Source organism: Dermacentor andersoni, unplaced genomic scaffold (assembly GCF_023375885.2).
Source record: "Dermacentor andersoni unplaced genomic scaffold, qqDerAnde1_hic_scaffold ctg00000041.1, whole genome shotgun sequence".
Lineage (NCBI taxonomy): Eukaryota > Metazoa > Arthropoda > Arachnida > Ixodida > Ixodidae > Dermacentor > Dermacentor andersoni.
In genome coordinates, this window is record NW_027314754.1 from 573,654 (window position 1) to 596,819 (window position 23,166).

The 23,166-nt window shown below is 45.2% G+C and overlaps 1 protein-coding gene across 1 annotated transcript in view; it reads left to right on the forward strand.

Annotated features, from left to right (window-relative positions):
* Positions 1-23,166, forward strand: part of LOC126517434 (cytochrome P450 3A9-like) — a 40,636-nt gene that overhangs the window by 16,400 nt on the left and 1,070 nt on the right. Inside the window, exons 4-13 of the mRNA XM_050167155.3 lie at positions 1,976-2,072; positions 3,400-3,525; positions 5,823-6,066; positions 7,802-7,929; positions 9,320-9,410; positions 12,297-12,369; positions 13,675-13,783; positions 16,076-16,164; positions 20,468-20,608; positions 21,618-21,783. Of these exons, the coding sequence (XP_050023112.1) occupies positions 1,976-2,072; positions 3,400-3,525; positions 5,823-6,066; positions 7,802-7,929; positions 9,320-9,410; positions 12,297-12,369; positions 13,675-13,783; positions 16,076-16,164; positions 20,468-20,608; positions 21,618-21,783 (1,264 nt within the window). The remainder of the gene's footprint in view (positions 1-1,975; positions 2,073-3,399; positions 3,526-5,822; positions 6,067-7,801; positions 7,930-9,319; positions 9,411-12,296; positions 12,370-13,674; positions 13,784-16,075; positions 16,165-20,467; positions 20,609-21,617; positions 21,784-23,166) is intronic.

The following is a 23,166-nucleotide window of genomic DNA, read 5'->3' on the forward strand; positions in this document are numbered from 1 at the left end:
TTAAAGCGTGTGAGGGTGACCCGGCGAACGCGGTTCAGTGTAGCGTGCGCGAGCGAGGAACGCCACCCAGATGCGTGCCCTCTCCAGTGGCGCGCGAGGCAGGGGGGGGGGGGGGGGGTCAGGCGAGGGAGGAGGGACGTTCTTCTCTGGCGGCCGCTAGGGTGCCTCGATGTCCTCCCCACCCACCGCTCTGTACAGTGTGGAGACAACCGCGGCGTCTGCAACGGCGTTGGCCACGCGCATCGCGGACACCATACTATACGCCTTTGGCGAATGCCGTAGGGACGCGTTGCCGACGCTCGTAGTCTTGAAAGCGATCTGCGACGTGGCCAAAGTGTGCGCCCACGCGGGCCTCATCTTTAAAGCGATCTGCGATGTTTGCAGAGTGCGCGCAGTGTCGGTAGCTTCGTATGCGCTGTGCTTTCGACGTTTCGTTCGCGTTGGAGGGACAGATGCACGGAGGTCAATTGGCTCGCGACATCTTCCACGATTCTTAACTCCAACGTTTTCACAGACGGTTCCCGCTGTCATTGAGCGAGATATGTTCATGTTTACCTGTGCGCGCATGACACCAGCAGGTTAATTAGGTTAAAACACTTTGACGGCCTAGTTGGCTTGAATACACGATAGAATGTGTAAGCGTGACTGAACATGGACGTAGAAAGAAGCAGACCCATAATGACAGCGCTGTCTCTGTGTGTCTGCTTTTTTTATACATCCTCATTGAGTCACGCTTACACATTGTATCTGTTAATTTGGTTAGTAAGCGAACGTTTACGAGCTTATAAGGCTGCTAAAACTATTATCCTTACTTCTTACAGCTGTGTACTAATTTTCTATCGCAATCGGTGCTTGGCCTTTCGGGAAGGACTACGCATTTTTTTAGCACCCTCCCAATCTCGGTGCTTTACTGTCCCGAATAAAATTATCCCTGTTATATAGAATTCAAGAGTTGAAGGGTAGGCCGAAAGTTATAATACTTCCTATCTGCGTCCTTTAGGGTAATATTTTCTTACTTTTAAAAATAAAGTATGAAAGCGCCTTCAGGTCAATCGTACCGGGAAATATTCGTGGAAATAGCTATTACAGTGCAATAATTAGAACGCTTTCAGGAAAAGAATTGACTGCATATTTCAAAGATCCAAAAAGCTCATATGGCAGACTTTTATAAAAGAAAATCAACATTTATGAAGTGGCTGTAACCGTAGGGAGTGCCATGTTTGTCGGATAAAATGACGTTTTCTCCTCAGAGCAGATATATCATCATCGCACATTCCGAGTTGATCGGCTATTATGGGAACAGTGTGGAGCTATCTGAGAGGAAAGGAGATGCAAGAACGCAGGAACTACCTGCGCACGCTCTGCTAGAAAAAAAGTAACTATAACTTCGGACGCCTGTAGCTAGGAAAATGCAAAGAAAAAGAAAACTGCCCGGCGACCCACGCAAGTTGTTTTCCAGTGTCGCAGAAACTAACGTAACCCGGCGCATATAGAAAATAGCGTAGTTGGGTGTACCTCCAAACACGACGTACGGCTACAGTAGACAACTCTATCAGTGGTTTACGAGCAAGGGAAACTCTCCACCTGTCGGATTTCTGCAGAAGTTTTAATGCTCCTGCGCTGTTGAATATAGGTTGATTTAGAGAGCGAGAAAGCAAGGAGAGAAAAGGGAGCAGGGCGACCAGACGGACGAGCGACCTATTTGACACCCTACACTCAGGGTGAGAGGAAGGGGTACTAAAAAGAGGCAAATACGAAGAGAGGGAACGCTGACTACCTGCACGTATGACAATGCGTAGGAGGACAAGAATGTGCGATTCCGGTAGATGTATTTCGCTAACTGCACTGCTTCACGAGTAGGCTATGTTTTATTAGCTACGTTAGCCCATGCACTCTTTATTTGAGTATAAGAAAGCCGAACAGTTAGGTTACTAGCTGAGTATGGCGATGGCGAATGTTGCTACTATCGTGACAGGTACTTTCACGGGTCCATTCCTGCGGTGCTTACAAGTGATCCTGAAATGATCAAGCAGGTGTTCGTGAAGGATGGCAAGACAATTACGGGAAGGCAGGTAAGCAAAAAGTCCGTTTAGTGCAGACTGGCACTGCTCGGTAGGATAGATGTTAATATATGTGCACATAAATACGTTTTCTTGATAACCACCAATGCGCCTAAACTAAAGCGTTGCGATGTTTGCTATAGCATGGAAACCGTGCCTCTTCAGTTTTCTGTGACTTAAAAGCGAATATTTGAGACCATCAAATATTAAGGAAGGCAACGTAGAACATTGGAGCTCTCAGTAATGTATGCAGTGGACACATGCTTGCATAGTTGCAGCGAAGAAATTTGTTGTGCTCAAACCGCGATTATGTGAAAGTTAGTGACTGATGTCGGTTTCGCTGCGAATCCTTTGATAGAGTTTGAACAGATTTAAAGCACAGATGAATAGGGATAAGCTAAATGAACGGTATGAACATCCATAAAGAATTAAAAAATAGAAAAGTATGTGTTTTTAAGAAGGAATATACTTTTTACTACTGTAGTAACTGCGATTTCTGCAAATTACGTCCACCTTTGCATGTAAGACCACCGTAAGAGAGTGCGAACCTATACCGTAATTTCCACGTAACGCTTTGAATAAGAAAAAGAGGCGAGGCAATTGCACTTAAGCCGAACCGTCAGCAAATGCAAGCTTTGTGATGATGCACTCACACAGTGAATTGTGTATAGGAAGCTAGTACATTGCTAAATGAAGGGTCCTACTCCTGCTTGAAAATATTGCTTCGACAAACATCAGTTGACAGTGTCGGAGATGTCCGCTGCCGTTATATGGGGGGCGACCTGTAAAACCCATGTGTACCGTGCAATGCATGCACGTTAGAAAACTCAAAATAGTAAAAATTATTCCGGATCTCCCGCAATACGGCGTGCCTAGTAATCGTATCATGGTTTTGGCACGTAAGGCTTCACAATTTTTTTTTTCTTCGAAATACCGCCTGCATGGTCGGCGATCGAACCCGTGACCTCGCACCCAACGACAGAATGTCATAGCCTCTGTGTCACCTACGATATCTGTCCCCTACGAAAAGCATACGAAATGTCTAATGAATGTATAAAAAAAATAATATTATGCTTTTTGCTAACATTGTGAGCCACAGTTTTCAAACCGACACAATAATCTGAAAACACATTTTTGACAGTTGTCGGTCCTATGAAGGAGAAATAAAGCTATGGATTATAGGGTGCATTGGTAACAGCCTCAATTTGTGATTGACGATTATTGTTGTAAAGCATTTGGGTCTGCAATATAAATAAAAAGCACAACAACTTAAGTAATTTATTGCGATCGGCTAACTTTGTCGCAAGAACGTTATGGCACTGATGTATTACCATTGCAGGTTTTCACCTACGTCACAAAACCACTGCTACTTAATAAAGTACGACTCACAAGGGTGTTCGGCCAGGAATGGAAGGAGCTTCGAGGCCTGATATCTCCAACATTTAAAGGTTCTTATATGAAACAGGTTGGTGTGATATTCCTTTGCCTTATCATACTCCAGCACTGTAACCAAGCATGACAGTGACAAGAAAAAAAAGTTATAAGATTATGGTTGAAGCTGATCCACTGAGGAGAGAGAGAAAGAGAGAAACAAGCTTTAATGTTATGCCGGAGATGGTAGCCTGGCTGTTCACCTGACATACTACTTCAGGTGCTGGGTGATGATTATGATATATACACTGATAAACACTTTACAGCATGTACAGTCACACACCACATAGATACACTATAGAGATCATTTCAGTTTCATTAAGGCTCGGGACCCGCAAGAACGTCAGCAGCGCCTTCATGGCGCCTAACGCGCGGGTGATGCTTTGCCACGGGCCGAGAATGTGCTGTAGTGCCAAGCTCGAGTCTAGTTTAAGGTTCAGCGAAGCCTTCAGAGACTGCCTCTCTCTCTCTCTCTCTGACGCGTAGCTGTATCAGTCACGTAGAACATGTCGCAGGTCTTCAGGGACGTTAGATTCAGAGAACACTGGTGAGTCCGTGAGTTGAATTGTACACCTGAAGTAGTTTGTGTACGCCACGTTGAGTCTTATGTGATGAAGGCATGCATGGCCTTGCCTGTTGAAGCCTCGTGGAATGTAAAAGTCGCACGATGGATCTATTTTGTATAGGGGTCCATACGGGTAGCTGGCTTCTGGCCACTGAGGAGGCTACAAATGGGACTGCTCGGAACATGATCAAAGGAAAGCAAAAATAATCAATCAAACAAATGTAAATTACAGATAAAAAAATAACGTTTTTTAGCTGTCAGTATGTTTTGACTATGAATCGAGATATACTTAGCGTTCTCGTTGTTTTTTGTCACTTTATTTGAAACATTTCGTGTGTAATGCGAGTAATCACTCAAATAACTGGAAAAGACGACAATGCGTACACGTAAATTATTGAGAGAACAGCCGAAACAATACACGTCAATGATAGATGTCAGCACAGTAAGATGTCACATGAAGCACATCCGTCGCGTAATTTCGACACTTTGTTAAACGAAGTTCACCAGCGCGCGCTAAATGAACGATTGCCCAGGAAAACCACCAACGTCGGCGGCACAAACTTGCTATCGTATGTCTTTTCAATCGCAGTTTTGTGCGAAAATCTGAAGCATATTTTATCTCTGCCTTTCCTCGCCTTATAACTAGGCTAGTTGCGGGGTACTATCATCACAGAGGTTTGCACGTGATATTGAATGCAAGAGTGATATGGTCGACGTTGTAGAAACTCGGTTGAGTGTTTAGCATCACTTCATTCAATGTCAATTGACTTTTACGTGCCGAGTTCATGAAGCGCGTAGCGAAAATTCAGAAGGAATGAATTACTGCAGCGCAGAGTACTCGATTTCTGGTAGAAGAATGTGAGACAGAAGTCCTCACCGCCAGAAAGACTCGACGAAGTCCTCTGAAAGAAAAGGACGTTCAATCGGTATTTTAGAAAAGAAGAGGTATGGCGCCAAGTTGCTAAAGCTAGAAAAACTCGATTACAGGTGCTTAAGTAAAAGCTCTCTCTCTCTCTATACATATATATATATATATATATATATAGCATAAAATAAATATTTTGGCATTTAACGACAACGAAAATACTATTCATTTACCAGCGTGGCTGGCGGCCCGGCTTTCATTTCGACGAAGTCCGGGCGACCGGGCTATCGGCAGACCACAAGCCGCAACGTTAGTAAAATGATAGTATTTTCGTCGCTGAAAATGGGAATATTTCTTTCATTTTTATTTCTCGTGGCTCGGAGCACATTAGTAATCGACTAGATAAGATTACGCATAGGGGCTAAGTATGCCATGCCATCCACAGGAGTGTTCAATGATAATAAAAGCTCCACAGGAAAACTTAGTTATGCATCAAGTTCCTATATTTGATCGCTTGCATCCGGAGTATCACGTTTTAAAAATATACTGATGATGACTGAACCTGTGTTTTGTGAAAATGCAGTAACCTCGAGTGGATTGAAACTGCAATGTATAAACGAAGACGAATTGATGAATATGACGCCGAGATGGTGCCAAAGAAGAGCGTAACACAGGGATGACTTAGTCTGCTAGCTTTTTAAGACGCGCGGTGATCCAATAAAGCGCTGACTACACCAAAATTATTATCAAAGTACGCACGACCGCTGCAGCTTTTTTCAGAATGGGCCCGTCACAAAGAGCGGGCTAAGTAGCGCTAAGCGCTAAGCGTCTTGAGGAGCTTTCTTGCGAAAATGTTCCATATTCGTTAAGGATGTTCTTTCTTTCCCGTCTCTGCTCGCAGGCCGTGCTGATCATGAAGGATCGCACCAAGCTGTTTTCGGAAATGATAGAGGCGGCCTCCCGAAAGCAGGGCGGAGTGGTCAACATGCACGACCACGTGCTTCGTCTGGCCATGGACGTAGCCATGGGCGTCTTCCACGGCTCTAGGACTGAAGTACAGCGCGGAGACGAGGCTGCCTGCAAACTGTTGCTCAAGTGCCGGCAGTGTACCGGCATGTTCGGGGAAACCAAGATGGTGCTCATCAGTAAGCACTGACAGCTCTTAGCTTTTTTTTTTCCAAGGAAATGAAGACATGTGTGTTGGCGTGCCCACAAGGAAGGCGAATACGTTACGCAGGCTAACAAAGGCAGCCACCGTTGCATTTCGCCTACACTCGTGCTGTGGTGCAGAAACCGTAACCCGGGTGGTTATCAATGCGGGAGCATTGTATGGCTCGTGAGGCGGAAAACGAGGCGTTGGCGGCGCTGGCGTGGCCAACGGTGGTCCGGAAAGTCAAGTGAGCCAATGGAGGCGGTTGATGACGTCAGTTAAGGCAAAGTCAATTAACGCAAAATGAATGACGGCGCATTGAAATAAAACAGATAATTAAGGTAGGGTTAACTAAGGTACATGTTTAATTAAGATAGACTTCATTACTACCCTCTAACTAACGGCATTTGGCATTAAGGCACATTTAATTAGGATATAGTTAGGTAAAGCACTCGAACCCACGCCTTAGAGTTGTGCGCACCTTGTGACAAACACCCTCGGTCACGTGATGTCGCGGCGCTTATATCGCTTTCTTCAACGGGGGTAAACAATTTCACGCAGAGTGAGTCCCCGTTAAAGTTAGATTTTCATTAGGGTCAGAGCGATTCACTTTCTCTCCCGAGGCTTCTCAGACAAGCAACTGTGATCGTCATCAGCTCTGTCTGCTTGAATTATGGAACGACTGCTAAGATTTAGGGGCATGTTAAAGAACCCCAGGTGGCCGAAATTTCCGGAGTCTCCCACTACGGCGTGACTCGTAATCAGATCGTGGTTTTGGCACGTAAAACCCCATAATATATATATTTTTTCATGTTTAACTTTAGCTGTCGCGGTGAGGCGACGCTTAGGCTCAAACGTCAGGTGCAAGACAAGGCACGACAAAAAGGTAGGTATGCCCGCTAAAGTAACACAACTCAATTTAAGATTTAGCGAAATTCAGATATCTTTTTAGACATAGGCGCTAGAAAACTGCTTCTCGCGCTAGGCGATACTGACGCCAAGATCTGTTTTACCTGGCTTCTCTCACGCACTGTAAGTTGTTTCGCAAAGATGCAAAATTCTGTACGTAGAATCGTCCACGATTTATGCTGTCAAAGTCTTCGAAGTTTAGTCGACACCCTGATGCTATCGAACCGTCGCAGGTGTAAGCTAACCACACCCGCGGCTCCGTGTCCACCTCGGCTTCGGGATGACGTAGGTTTAAAAAGCACGCTGCCCCAGATCATCCGCCGATTATCCGCCGGTTATCTGAATGCATAGATGGGTACTCAAGCCCGACACAGATTTTTTTCCAATGGGTGAATTTTAGTGTGGTAGGGGCCCGCGCCTTGCGAATCCTGTCATACCTTGCGGCCACAACAAAAGCCTCGACAACGGAATCTGAGCCTGTCCCATGGCTGAAAGCATAGCATGTGTCATTTCAAGGTTCTTGGTGTATAGGCACGCCAATGCGTTCGCGAGAAACAACTTTCGAAACGCTGAGGTCATTTATGAGGCGACCACAAGGCCGTGAGCACCGTACGTATTTATTTTAAATGCCGCGAATGTAAAATCGACACATGCAACAGCTGCGGCGGATACCTAGAACAAGGCCGTTTGTGGTTGTAACCTTCGTCTTCATAAACTCAACGAACTGCAGGTTTTACGACATTCGGCACAGTACGTGCCAAGCTAGCTTAAGTTTTCTGTAAGCAGTCGCAAAGAGCAAATTTTTACCGTCGTTCCTGCAGATTCGATTTCGGAACTACCATTCCTTTTCAAGCCGCTGCTCAAGTATGGCCTCTCTCGGGGCGTTCCCATGGACACCGTCCTTGCCTACTTCGGGCCATTCTTCGAAAAGCGGAGGCAAATGGATGGAGTAAGTGTTTATCATATCTACTAGTACAACTACAGACTAGGCTAGCAGTCACCTCGCGTATAGGACCTCACGCGAAACGTTTCACTGATTATGCCAGGCATATAGGAGATAAAAAAGTAAAAGGAGGCATGAATAAAGGAAAGGTTAATTAAGAAAGAGTCCCGTTTGCTACCCTCCAGAGGCCAAGAGAAAGAAAGGAAAATCATTAAAAAAAACGTGCATCGCTCAAGAATATCGAAACTTGCATGCGTCATTGACACAATAATGCGTGCTATCACTGCGATTGCGATAGCAATATTTATTGATGTATCAGTGTCATCTCATAGCCCAGCAGCTGACAGAAAACAAACTAAGCGCATAAAAAGCGCAGCGAATATATAGGACTGCATACTTGCACGTAAAAGTGCGTCCAAATGCAACAGAGCCAACATTATCTTCGAAACCACAATTAGTTATCACTTCGCCGGACGGCTACCTTTATTTCTTCTTTAAGGCGGAGTCAGAAGACTGAAGAACATTATCAAGGGGTAACAGCGATATCCTTGCGGGGTGATCCAAGAATTGAAGAGACAAAGCGCGTAAGATGAAGTGATGGGCATTTCAACTTTTTCAAATGCAGATTGTTTGGAATATTTGTTAGTGTCTCTGGTCAGACAGGACAAGGTAGGGGGTGCGGATCTGGCCACTAGCGAGGAAACATTCATGATTATTTGATAAAGTGATGCAGGACAAAAGGCCGAGAAAACAAATTTAGCTCTTTTTTGCATATCTAAGAACTTTGTTCCTAGTTAGAGGGTATCAGTAGCAACAGTTCGACAGTTAGGACTTAGTCAAGCTGCTGACGCAGCTTTAATCCTCAAGACCTCTCCATATTCAAATGTATGTTGTATATGGGAAATAAAGCACTTACTTACTTACATGGAATGAGGGTGCGTGTTGCCTGTGGTAGGCATTCTGTTTTAGAACTAGGTCACCGGTACTGCGCCCTGAATCAGCGGCTGCGTACCAGCTGTGACAAAAATTAAAAAAAAAAAGAAGTGATATGCTGGTCGTTGTAGCAAACGACGATTTGCCGCATTTTATTACTGACTGTGGTCGTCACACCAGAAACGTCTCCTCTATATAGTTACAGAATATATGCCAGGCTCTCTCGAGCACTCCAGCATTACCGCTTCTGCTGAAAGAAGGTAGACTGGAGACAGATGCCGCGATACCCCTGTGACGTCGCTGTGAAGAAAGTGTGTACGAAAGGAAGTCTAACAGATAAGTAGGGTTGGTATGCTATACGAATTCACCAAATGATGAAGTGCAGGGCGAATTCGCCAGACAAAGAACTATATAAGCGTCGAGGTGTGCAGGTGATAAACTGAAATATCTCTCCCGAACGCAGGCAAAAAAGGCAGATCTACTCCAGACACTCTTGAACGCCGAATCCGAAGAGAGCCCAAGGATAAGTTTTCAGCCGGAAAACAACAACAACTGTAAGACTTAACAATACTCTGCGATATATGGTCTGCGCAAATTTATTGTGAACAAACGATTAAAGAGCACTTGCTATTGGCTCATGCACCAGTTTATCTTTTGTACAGTTATACAACCACTCATGGGCGAATGAAGCATGGAGCTATGCACGCATTAATGATGTCAAATTTACGAAGCTTTCGTATGCTTGTGGAAACTAAAGACAGCTGTGACAAAGATAAACTTTCACAGGTCATTGCCAATACGTGCAGTGTGTGGCAGAATGAAATGCTGGTAAGCGGAAATATTGCTATACGTTTTAGCCCGTTCGAACAATGGCCTATTCGTACAGAAAGACTGGATACCAGTTGAAACACGATTTAACAAAGGGATGACAGCGTTCAAATTATTTCTTTGAATAGGGAAGTTTGTAAAAACGAGAGAGGAATCTTGCGGTACGTAGAAATCTTAGATTGTAACGTAGCGACACGCAAAAGATAGCACTGCATCGTATTTGCCGCTAATCCAGCCATCTGTTGCATAAACAATAAAACAACGAAAGCAACCAACGTCGCCCGAACGCCCTGAGGCGGCGTTGAGTCCGCAGTTCCGTGCATGGGCGTGGCTTCGTCGGAATAATGCTAGGGCCGTGAGTAGGGCGCCTAGGCGTTTTAACGCGTTAGCTTTAGAGCGCACGCTTGAAAAAATAAGCCATCTGTGTCAAAATCAGAAAGAAATCACCGTTTTTTTCTAATTTATTTCAGAAAAAAACTCCGTTCAATCACGTTCGGCCAAATTAGTTTCCTTAATCGGAGTTGATGACAACATTGAACCCTGTGGGTACCTGGCGTCGAATGAAATTTCTTCGTTAGATCGGGAAATTCGTAAAATCGGGTTTCGTTAGGTCGAGCTTTAGCTGTATTTGCTTGCAAAACGGTGGCTCGCAGCAGTTACGACGGATAATTTTTCTTGCGCACATGTTGGGCGGCTGGCAGATCTCGCCAAAAAAATCTGCTATTAAAAATTATTGTTTGCTCTAGCGTGGGCAACAACATTGCGTTCTTTCATAAACGGAAGTGAGGATAGCTCATTTCTAGTGCGAGATTGCTCCCCAGTATTTACTTGTCACGTCCTTGGATTGTTCTTGACGAAAGGAGGCCGCCGAACATCATCACATGCCATCGCGGATGTCTCCACGAACGTGACTGTGGGCCACATTTTCTGGAGGCATGCACCAAGATCTCAAAATATCCTGTGACCCCGACTTACTTCCGTGAACACGCTTGAAGTTGGAGAAGTGAGCGATTGGCGTCGCCACTGGAGAAAATTCACTACGCAGGTTGTGGCCCGCCGACATTAAAGTCGTGTTTCGAGGCCCAAATCATGCAGTTGGCAAGAACAGGTCTGCGACAGCACCTCTTGACCTGCTTGCCGGAGACGATGTTTGCTGATGAGCAAGGATGACGCGTCGAACCTGAACCCTGAACCCTGAACCACCGAACCCTGAACAAGCAAGTACTTGAAGGCTGTTACTCCTGGCATTCATAGAGTCTGTCGCAATCAACAGATGAGTATGGCTTTCACAGGCTGCAACAATCGCCGGCCCTTATGGAGCTTGGCTCACAACGGTAACAGATGTCAGAAGGAATGAAATAATAAAAATGAAATACGACAAAGATTTTACTGCATGACTCAGTTGACGTTCCGTCGCGGCTACTGCATTGGCACTAGAACCTAGGTTTCCACCGACTACACGCATTAACACGTTGACTCAGTAGGGCCGTCAGACGTCAGCGATAGTGCTCTGCGGGTACCGTTGCACTCTCAAAAACAGCAGGTCCTTCAAGCAGCATGTGACTCAGCACACGTGCAAGATGACGCAAGCAATTTTGATTTAGCGGTTTAGGTTAGTATGTCTGAATGTGTTATAGAAATAACGATCATTATTCTAACACTCAAAATAATTTGACTCAAGTGGGATCATAAAGCGAGTGTTCGTATTCGCGAAGAAAGCGAAGCAAAAGCCTGGAGACAAGTCACAGGAAATTTGCAGCTGGCTACGTTATATTTAGACAAAACGGTAAGTGTTGCAAAAGATTGCCAAGGAAAAATAACCAAGAGTCAGAACGGTGGCGTCGACGCATTCAAGGTCGGAGCTGAAAACAGCGACAGTCTTTTTTGCGCGCAGCCTGGCGCTTTCAAAGCAAACAGCAGTCCCCATTTCTCAAGGCGCCGATACTGCTGCAAATCAGCGCCAGAAATATCGATATTGAGACAATAAGGAATTGTTCGCATTGTCCGTAACGTCCGAATTTTTCCTATATTCTTTATAAATTCCAAAGTCAAGGTTGCCCCTAGTGTCTTATTTGGTGCACATAAACAAGATCGGCAGTATGCTGCACCGCTATGCACTACTTCTATATGCTTTCGTCTCTTTCCTCCAGGTTATTTTTTTCTTACGTTTTTCTGTATATTGTCGAGTTGCAATAAAGTAACTTGTTGACACAGACTTAGTGACATCATCTCGCTTTTCATTGCGCCTCGAACTCCGCGCAGTTTCGGTCATTAATAAGTATCGCAGCTAAACAAAGATCAGTGTTGGCTACGGTGGATTGTGCAACGAAAACTAATGACTAGTCAATAATAATTTCCTCTGGGCCTACGCTAATGTACAGGCAAAAACTAATGACCACACTCTGCCAAGCTAATCACTTTGCCCAATTTGCACAATACCGCCAGCTTACTTTAGAACTGGAGAAATATTTTCGAATTACATTTTCATAAAAGCACATATACGGATTTAGGCAATAGTTTACGCAGCATATCGACAACGTGGGCGATCCCTATGGGATCGTAACTGTAATGATCAGATAAAAAATATCTACCTGTTCTCGTTTATTTTTCAGGTGGGAAAAAGAAGGTACATCTAACGTGTCGTACACGAACACTGGCTAATGGAACGCTCTTCATAATTGCTGCGTAAGTATGTGGCGTTTTATCTAGTGGTATCTCGTTGGTTAATTTGGAATCTTCGTTGAAACTTCAAGAGATGTACATGCGGTGACAGTCTTTATGCCGACACACTTATCGGGAGATGGGTTTTGCGATAATTTTTTTCGATCGGATATCTTCTACTACAGCCCACCGTTTTCTCAAAATGCTTGTTTCTGGCTGTAACATCCTCGAGCACAATCGTACCTAGTGTCTTGTCGCGTCTGCCATTTGGTAAACGATTGAAGCGTGCCGACACTCTATACTGATTGCCCAAGTGCGAGCTTATTTGACTAGGCTGTTTCGTCATGACGTGTGCTTTCTGTTCATTTAATAATGACATGAGATGAAAGCCGGCGTCAAAAGTTACGAAAATTGCCGATATCATCCAACTGATGTATCATTCAAGCCACGTTACGAAACAAGAGATTCCTGCATAACTGAATTTTTAAGGAACTCGCGCGACAGCCATCGTGCGAAAACGATGCAACTCACTTTACCTGAGGACAATGACAAATTTTCCCCCTAGGCGTAACACTTTGGTACACGCCTGCACACAGCTTAAAAATAATTCTGGCATTCCACGCGCCAAAGCCACGATATGATTATTGCGCACGCCGTAGTTTGACCACTTGGGGTTCTGTAGCGTGAAGCAAATGCACGGTACAACAGTGTTTTTTTTTTTTTTTTCATTTCGCTCTCATTGAAACGTTGCCGCCGCGGTCGCGATTTGATCCTGCAACGCCGGACTTAGCAGCACAACACCGAAACCACTACGCCACTGGGGAAAGGAGGCCTCGGGAAAGTTCTCTCGTCAAATCACGCACTCAATTAGTTATTTTCCTATTCTTTAGAGTAGTCATGGTATGCTCACCTTTGCCAAGCTCCTTATAGAAAAGTCTGCGAAACGCGACACGACACCAGACGATGTTGGGGAAATTAGGTTTAATTACGCCTAATGCTGTTAAAACAATATCTTGTGCTAATTTTTCAGAACATCGGGGCCAAATGTATTTCTTACCTCTTTGTACACATTAGGCTAATTGCAAAGACCCGAGCGAACAAAGAAACAAACGAAAAATTAAGGATAGGCAAGCAGGTTCGCTATCCAAGGCCCCATTGCTGTCAGGATTATTTACGTAATGTCTTCTCTGTTAGAGTTCGCTATCTATCAGTAACTGTTTCTCAGCAGAGATTCCGCGCAAGAAATATGTAAAATGATCCCTGATCACGGCCTTCCTGTATAAAGATGTGTCAAACGAAATCGCTGTCTTTTTTGTGCCTAATTTACAGGATAGATGCCGTGGCTACACCACTGACGTTTGCAACCTATCTTCTGGCTATGCACCAGGACGTCCAAGATAGACTTAGGGAAGAAGTTCGGAAAGCAGTTCAGAAAGACGTAAGCTCTGATACACTGAATTCTAGCATGATAACATGTTTCGTCATATTTTACAGCCATTACTTACTCCTGCAATCATTGGTCATCGCTGCAGCTCATGGCATGTTTTGTGTGCCCCTAATAGCAAAGCGCAGTGAAAAAAAAATACTAAGTGATCGTAGTGCAATGACGAAGAGAGTTAAGGCACTGCTGCTGCCGCCTGGCACCTGAAGTCAGGAAGACAAAGACATAAGTAACGGAGTTGCTGCCGTCCTGCCGCTTTCTGTGCTAGACCCGACGGGACTTAGCGCCCGCTAACCTTCAATAACGCCCGTACCATAAGTCTTTTTTCAAGCACGCTTATCAACTAAATTCACGTAGCCAGATGTTTCAATACTATCAGTTGCTTATTCACAACGGTGTAGTTGCTTGTTTTACAGCGAAACTGATAGCCTCTAGCTGGTCGGGATTTTACAGTCTGTGCTCACCCAAAAAAAGTACCGCTACCATGGTAGCTGGAAAAAGGGCTTTGTGTTTGAGTTTCCGCGTAGCAGAATTATGTTTTCTTGTATATTCGAATTACAATTCGATGCTATCATGTCTGCAGGTTGCGCGTAAGTTGTATGTGACGATCTCTTTGACGCAATTTCTCTTGAGGAATTCAATAGGGCCAATAACGCACTTGCGCTAGGCAGAGGTCCTAGAAGAATGAGGATGCATGCAGCACTTCCGCGCACGTGTGCGTGCGTGTGACAAAGGAAGGAAGGAAGGAAGGAAAAAGTGGAGAAGGAAGGCAGGGAGGTTAACCAGTTTTGCCTAACCGGTTTGCTACCCTACACATGGGAGGGGGATGGGGGGGGATGAAAGATGGGGAGAAGAGATAGAGGGCACATAACACGGCACACACATCGTTGGTTACAGTCTGTCACTCTTGTGTGGTACGTGACATCACTGTCACAGTCGCTTCTCCAAGCCCGTATCCTTCATAAACCGAAGTAGTCCCTTCGTCGCCTTCAGCTGCGATGTCTTCAGTCGGCGATATGTGAAAATGGTTGCAACTGACAATGGTCTACTGTCAAGGTGCGCTAGAACGGACGCCATGGACTGTCTCTGAACATTATATTCAGGACAGTCGCACAGAATGTGTTCCAGCGTCTCCTCGCAAAGACAGGCATTGCAGAGAGCGTTGTCGGCCATTCCAATGCGAAACGAGTAAGATTTCGTGAAGGCCACCCCTAGCCATAAGCGATAAAGCAGGGTGGCCTCACTTCGGCGGAGTCCGGTTGGCATACAGAGATGCATCAAGGAGGGCAGGTCGTGTTGATGATCGCTGCGGTTGGTCTGGCTGCTTGGTGTGCACCATAGAGAGAGCGTGATCTCCTGTGCAAGCACTTGAAGTCTGCTGGCTGCGTCGGAACGTGAAAGTGGTATGGCCTCTTCCTGTGTGTCTTCAAGAGCTGTCCGAGCGGCTTTATCGGCGTCTTCATTTCCGATGACGCCGCAGTGACTTGGCAGCCACTGAAATGTCACGTGATGTCCTTTCTCATGTGATGTATGAAGTAGGCATCTAATATCGAATACGAGCTGTTCAGATGGCCCGCGACGCAGAGCTGATAGTACAGATTGTAGGGCTGCCTTTGAGTCGCTGAAAATTGACCATTGTCGAGGTGGTTCCCGATTGACAAAACAAAGTGCAGCTCGAAGAGCAGCTAGTTCCGCAGATGTAGATGTCGATGTAGTGTGACAAACGTGTGCACACAATGCATGCACCTTGGATGCGTGGGCGCTGTGCCCATTGCATCTGTCGCACAGTGCGTGCTGCAGCTGTAATCGACATTATGGCAAACGCTGGTCAAAAACGGTACCACCGCCTAACAGCCGCGGGTGCTCAGAAAGACGTCAAACGGTAGCACAAGTAAGCTTTGAGATTGAGTTTCCGCATAACAGAATTAGGTTTTCTCGTATACTGGAATTACAGTCCGAAGCTATCATTTGTGGAGCTTGTGTGTAAGTCGTATTTTTACGAATTTTCCGACGCAGTTTACTTCTCAACATTCACTTAGTTGAGTAACGAACTTGCGCTAGATGGAGGGCTTACAAGAATGATGGTGTATGCTACACTTCCGCACAGGTTTGTGCGCGCGTGACGTTCCTCGCGTGTGGTTGTGGCGCTTGTGTAACCTCGACAGTAGCTTAGCCGTACATCCGCTTTCACAGGGTGGAATGGAGGTGGATATTTTTTATGCACAACTATTTTTAACTAAGAAACTAAGTCACGCTATTGCTAAAGTAGATGCATTGTCTTTCATACAGGGCGAAATTACGTATGACAATATCTGTGGCATGGAATATCTCGGCCAGGTGATTTCTGAAACACTTCGGATGTATCCATCACTTCATGGGTAAGTATGCAATGTGACAGTCAGCCTTGAGCACCAAGACATTCGATGAGATTAAGGCCTTCCTAATACAGGAAATAGCATTATCGACCAGTGCTAGGCGCAATAAAATATCCTACATATGTTGCTATGTTGCAACAAACATTCGCAGGAATAAATGAATAAATGAACCCCACAAGGTTGAATTCACGCATGGTATGGGATCTGCCAGTCCGAAAGACGGCACCTTCAATAAGTAATATACAGACACCAGACAAAGCAAAGCCGGGCTGATCATTTGCGGCCCTTCAGTTGCGGTTAGCACAGGTTTCAATGCAATTATACAGGATTACTAACCCGTCTTCATTCTTTAGCGTCCTCACAAATCAAAGTGATTCGATCATGGAGGCAGTGTAAGATATAGCTTGAGTGGGTTGATCATAAAACCAATGATTGATATGTGTGCACTGCAGGCTCGAAATGGTTTTAATTCGGTTTATACCACAAGCCGATGGCGAAGACAGCTTAAGACCTGCGTGGGCCAATTTATACACCTTTTAGAGCGAGAAGATTACGCAAAACGCAACAGGTGTCACCACATGACTACCCGCCATTTAACGCCTTCTGAATCGGGAACAAGCAGACGTCACATGCAACCGGACGCTCCAGCAATGTTCTCCCGAGAGGCCGGGAACGGCTTAGTGTTTATTTAAAATCTGGAAGAGCACACGGAAGACGTGCCCTATCGTGAACCGCAAAAACTGCGATAAAGACGCAAGGTGTTGAATTGAACTGTGTGCAAGCTTCATAAGCCTCAGCAGCACTATCGGTTTACAACCGATAGTGCTGCCCGCCTGTTCGCAAGGTAAGCAGAGGAAGCTCAGCAAACGCCAGCACAGGCTAGCCATTCTCCAGGGAAATAACCTTGAGCCTGAAAATAGCTTGAAATACAGCACAGCAGCTGACACAGATATTTCTATAAGCAAATTGCACAGTCTTGCACAGATGCATACATGTTTCCTGGAAATATCAGCCAGAATGTGGGGCTCGAGTACCATTTGGTGTCAAACGCAAGGAAAACACTTTACCCGTGACCAATGGTAGTGAATCTTTGCTTGAAAAGGTTAAATAATTAGAATGATTGCACAAACAATGTTTCAGCTACTCATACATTGGGACACTCATCTGCATGCACATACACGATGGCTTCCTGTTTCCAGGCGTTCCAATTTCTGCACTTCGTGCACATGTGACAGGACAGAATACAGATAACCAATGGAAGCACATAAATTTCAGATTGGCACAAAAAAATGACCTAAGTGGTATCCCTTTGAACAGTGGAAACAGTAAGTATGCAAGTTGTGCTACACAGTGTAACAACAAACATCATATTAAATGGAAACCATTATTAGGCCAAACTGGCATAAAAGAAATGCGACTACTTCTTGAGCTTTTCTTTACGAAACGTAGAGCTGATGGATCACTGGTAGCTCGTTTTGTGCCCCAGCGAGCTGCGCGCACGTGGACCTATTGCCGGCTACAATTGTCGGCCCAACGCCGCCTGAAGGATAACACAGCGCTATCGCCGCCGCTAGCACGAAATGCTGAGCTTCGTTGAGCAAGCGAGACAGCGCTGCGTGCTCACCACGAAAACGCGGCTGACATACTCAGGAAAGTTCCACCTTCCGTAGCGGCGAAGTCAAACGTAGTGTATATAGGGTAATAGGCAGGCAGCGCTAGTTCTTTTTGCGCCGGGAATCAAACGGCAGCTGAGTGATAATTCGCCCACTTGCAACATTTTATTCAACGCGCACGCGAATAGAGCTTAACTTACGCTTTAAGTAACACACAAAACCATTCCCATGTCATCTCATTAGAACTGGCGAAAGAAATGACGCAGTTGGAAACAACCACCGTGGCGGGCGCAGATCGCAAACAGGCATTTTCTTCGCGCGCTCACGTGCCTAACTACGGAGAAAGTTGTTGCACTTATAGTTAAAAAAAAAACAGTCGCACGGTCATAACGGCCCTACAGATGTACCGCTATAAAGACTACATGATAAAGGGTAAAAAGTTAAATCAAGCATAAGGCTCCTACAGTAATCGCGTTTAGTCGTTAAGCTTGAACAGAATAAGGTGGCAATGCAGGGGGAACAGATAAATGAAATGTATACTAACACTGCCTCTGAAGCTTTAGGCATGGTTTTGTGTCGTCTGCCCACTCAATGCTCAGCGTGCTGGACGAAATAACGGCTGTTTGAGCTGTGACTGCGGCCGCCATGTTGATTGTAATCAAGTGAGGATACGTCAATCAGAAGGCGCTCAATGCTGGGCGCTCTAACGTGACGAAATATGGCGGGCCCCATGGGTACGCCGCATTGAAAGGCTTAAATACCAATGTACGATATGTGCTCTCGCAAGGGTTTTGGCAAAAATAAGCACATCTAAAACTTCGTATTCGGCAGTGTTGGGAGGTATGTCACCGACGCAGCGACCTGCTGAGTGAGAGCTACGGAGCGGGGAAGGACTGTAGTAGGGCACGTGGCAGTGTATGACGTAGAAGGGCAAGTGAGAATATATATGAATGAGGGAAATTGCGTGGGTGTGAGTCAAGGGCACTGGACTGCCCCATGCTGTTAAACACAGCTCTAGTACATCGACGTCGCTGGGTAACCATTGAGTAATCTGGTGCCATAATGATATCCCAGTACAGCGAATCAGGTACTGCAATTGCAAGTGTTCTTCTTCTATTAGATCAAGAGAGTGAAGTGTTGCACAGAAAACTGAAGCGTCGAAATGTGACGTCATAAGCTCAAGCGCTTGTCCTCACTCCGTCTTTACACCCGTAGCTACGGACTCAAGCTACCATCTTCCTGTTGGCAAAGTAAACACGAGATGCATAGTGCCACCCGGTGCCACGCACCTTGTGCGATAAACCAGTTTCGTATGTTCTCTTAGGAGAGCAGATAGTTGGGCTAGTTGGATGAAATGCATACGGAAAAAGTTTGCGCGGAGATACGAGGACAAGTCGGGAAAGCGCTCGTCCTTCATTTTTCTCGGCTTGTCCTCATGTCCCCGCGCAAACTTTTTCAGTTCATGTGTTCCCTTTTTCTTCTACCACGTAACCCTTTTGCACTGCAGGAATTTACCTAAATTTTTTACGTTGGTGCTCGCTAATGTCTACGTCGTGTGGCTCAGCGCGTAGTAAGTGCCTGAATCGCAAAGCTCTGCTGGTACGAAAAACTGCAACACTCGCAGCTGCTGCTCTAAAATATCGTATTCCATTAGCATCGCCAAAGTGTTGGCCCAGTGTGAGCTTCCCACGATGTACGAATAAATTATCGTATCAGGATTGCAGCCGACGTGTGCGTAAAGGTACGTCACTGGATGTAGAGTCTCATTGTATATGCTTTTCACAATAACGCTTTATGCAACTTCATACGTGGTTTTAGAAATGTTGATCATATTTAATAATTATTTAAAAGGAAGGTGTACAATAAGTGCATTTTACCGGTGCTGACATATGGGGCAGAAACTTGGAGATTGGCAAAGAAGCTTGAGAACAAGTTAAGGACCTTACAAAGAGCGATGGAACAAAGAATGCTGAGCATAATGTTAAGAGACAAAAAGAAAGCGGTTTGGATCAGAGAGCAAACGGGTATAGCCGATATTCTAGTTGTCATTAAGAAAAAAAAATTGAGCTGGGCCGCTCATGTAAAGCGAAGGTTAGATAACCGGTGGACGATTAGGGTTACAGAATGGTTGCCAAGAGATGGGAAGCGCCGTCGGGGACGGCAGAATAATATATGGGGCGATAAATTTAGGAAATTCGCGGGCACTAGTTGGAATAGGTTGGCGCAGGACAGGGGCAATTGGAGATCGCAAAGAGAGCCTTTCGTCCTGCAGTGGACATAAAAGAGGCTGCTGATGATGATGGTTGATAGGAGAGATCAATACGACCAACTGGGCCACCTAGGAACACCTAGGTGCTTAAGAAGACGAACGTGTTCGTCTTCTTAAGAGATGAAAAAAAGCGAACGCAGAAGTTTATGATTTAAAATCAATCTGGCGCGTTTAAATTGGAAGTGAGCAATATTAGGAAGTCATGCAGTCCTGTATGCTTTTCTTTTAATTCTTGCTTTTCGTAGTGCGGATTGCAAACAGCCATGCAAGAAAATATGGATGGACTAGCGATAAGTTACACAGCGCTTTTGTTGTCTTTTTTCCTCTTAGTGTCTTCAATCCAATGGAAAACTTCAAAAACAACAACACAGGAATTCACTGTATAAAACACTGATTCTTGGCACGGTCTGCTATCTTATCGCAGGTTTGTGCAGAGGGCTTGCGACGACGACTACGAATACAAAGGCAAAGTCTTCCCTAAAGACACAGTTATCGGAGTTCCCGTGCTAAGGATGCATTACGACCCAAGGTTCTGGGATGAGCCAGAGAAGTTTGACCCCGACAGGTATGGCTTGATGTGGCACTCGGTGAACACTGAAACACCATTTAGCAATGAGGCACGTTGCTGACAGTTGACTTTGGCGTGGTAATTTTCGTGCGAATAACACGGCGCGTGACTCCAGTGCAGTGCTGGTGCGTCTATCATGACATGACTAACTCAGTGTCCTCAAACCTTGCAAGGTAGAAACATTCTGGTGGCTCCCCACGCTCATCTCGATAGCCAACCGTTGTCACAGCACGTCTTGTTGTTGTTGTGGCCTTCAGTAGACTGCACACCTCGTTTTCAAGCCATCATGGCCTTTGCTGATCTTTAGAGAAGCACTTGTTGGGACTCAAGTATTTTGGCTCACAAGCTGTCAGATATACCCTTCCCTTCGTCCCCTTCTCCTCATCGTCATCTATCCTGTTCCTTGCTGCATGTAATCCTTTCGCACAGAGTAGCTAGTTAGACGAAATTACCACAGGTAGACGTCTCTGCGTTTCTTATAGCTAAACATTCCTTTTCTTTCATAGGGTGGCATAGCTTTGCTCACACAAACATCAGATTTAACCAGGTTATTTCTCCGTAATGTGACTTTCTAATTATTCTTTTTTTATAACGCAACGACATATGTGATATATATAGAACATGTAGAATTCTCCTGCACAACGTTAAAGTATGTATAGGTTCCTCACTTATTTTTGTTTCTTATTACGCCAGAAAGGCTCAGAAAAAGAACAGGAGGAGAGAAAGTGCAATTTCGGAGAGGCAAAAGGGAGATATCGTGAAGATAATGTTAACCTCGGCCGCGCTAATAGCTAGACGTGCACTGAGAACACACTGACTTGAATTCTGTAACGTACATGTGTCTTATAGCTATTACTTAGGAATTTCATTCACTAATTCTAGTGTATAGTTTAGTTTCTTGTCTCTGAAACGAACATTTTTGTGTCGCAAGTTATCGCAAACGACGAAAACCGCGAGAATGTAGCATGAAATAAAGCTATTTGGCGTATTTATTACTTGCAAACAGATTCAGCAGCGAAAACCGGCCTCATATAAATCCCATGGCATACTTACCCTTCGGCGCCGGACCAAGAAACTGCATCGCATCGCGTTACTCGGAGCTCCTCATGAGGGTGACTTTGGCCACGCTCGTTTCCACACACAAGGTCCTCCCTAGTGAAAGTGAACCAAAGGTAACCTCTCTTGTGATTCACTCGTATTCTCCATCAGCATCTTGCTAACTACCTTAGCCACCAATGCAAAGGCGTACATATTTACTGATACCCAGTCATGTCTAGCTCGCGAACCAAGCATTACTTTGGAAATAACGCAGTTGTATATATATATGTATATATATATATAAACATCAGAAGTAAGATATGTGGCGTGGCTGCGACGCCAGAAATTTTTTCTAAAGCACGCACCCTTCGTCGTCTGCTTCTCTAGCCTTCGCGTTCTTTAATTGTCATATATATATATATATATATATATATATATATATATATATATATATATATATATATATATATATATAATTTAACGCTCTTGTACCGCAAAGTGACCTCAATGTGATTACGGTTTGCTAGTACAGCCCGTTTGCCGTTGAGAATAGCAGGGTGAATCTGCTTATAGTCACCTCTGTGCAATTGCTTTCATGTTCTCAAGGCGCTTTAGGAACCCAATGGAAGATCTCGCCGACGTGTGTTAAAGGGGCCCTGAACCACCCCTCGGGCTTGGTGAAATAACATAGTTCGCGGGTAGCATACGCTGCTGTGAACGCCTCAGCCAAGTTTTGTCGTCAGACGCGGTGTATGGTGTATGGAGCACCCCTTTCACTCAAACGCTCTCTTCACAAAGAGAAGTCTGCTCCTCACGTTCGCCTGGACGCTTCATTTCGTAATAAAGCGAATTCTCGTACTCGGGTTCTATCGGTAGCTGCGGTCGGCTACGCTGTGCAGATACCACGGCTGCCACGAGGTGCCGCCGCACTCGCTAAGCGCACTGAGGCTCGCTGAGGACAACCGCATTTGGCTTTCGTTTACCGCGTCGTAAGCACCAAAATTGAAAGTACTGGCGCCTATGTTAACAGCCAAAAGGAAATTTGAATTGCACGTCACAGCGGCATGTGCGTTGTGGGCACGGCCCACTCCGCCGTAGCCTTCGCAGTGCAAAGCATTGAAAATGAACGGGAGCGCAGCGGAGGCCATGCTTCATTGCCAATAACTCCGCTTCCGCTTAACGCATTGAAGTACTTCTTGCGATAAATAATTTCTGAAATCGCCTATTTTCACATCGAATGCCGTCTCTCCCCTTTAATGAAATGGGGTTCAAGGACACTATGAGGTAGCGCCACCCCAATCCACTTTCATTTTCGCTCATTCGTGCATTCAAGCAAGTAATTATTTGTCAATTCCTCACTATACCTCTATAGGTTACTCCTTTTGTCACTTGCTTAAGTTTAGAAATAATTAATCCCTGATGCTCTCGGCCGTCAGTCTACTGGGTAATACTTTCATTTCACCGTTGTAGTAAAACATCCATCTGTCGTTCACTCGCTCTTCAAGTTAATCGCCTGC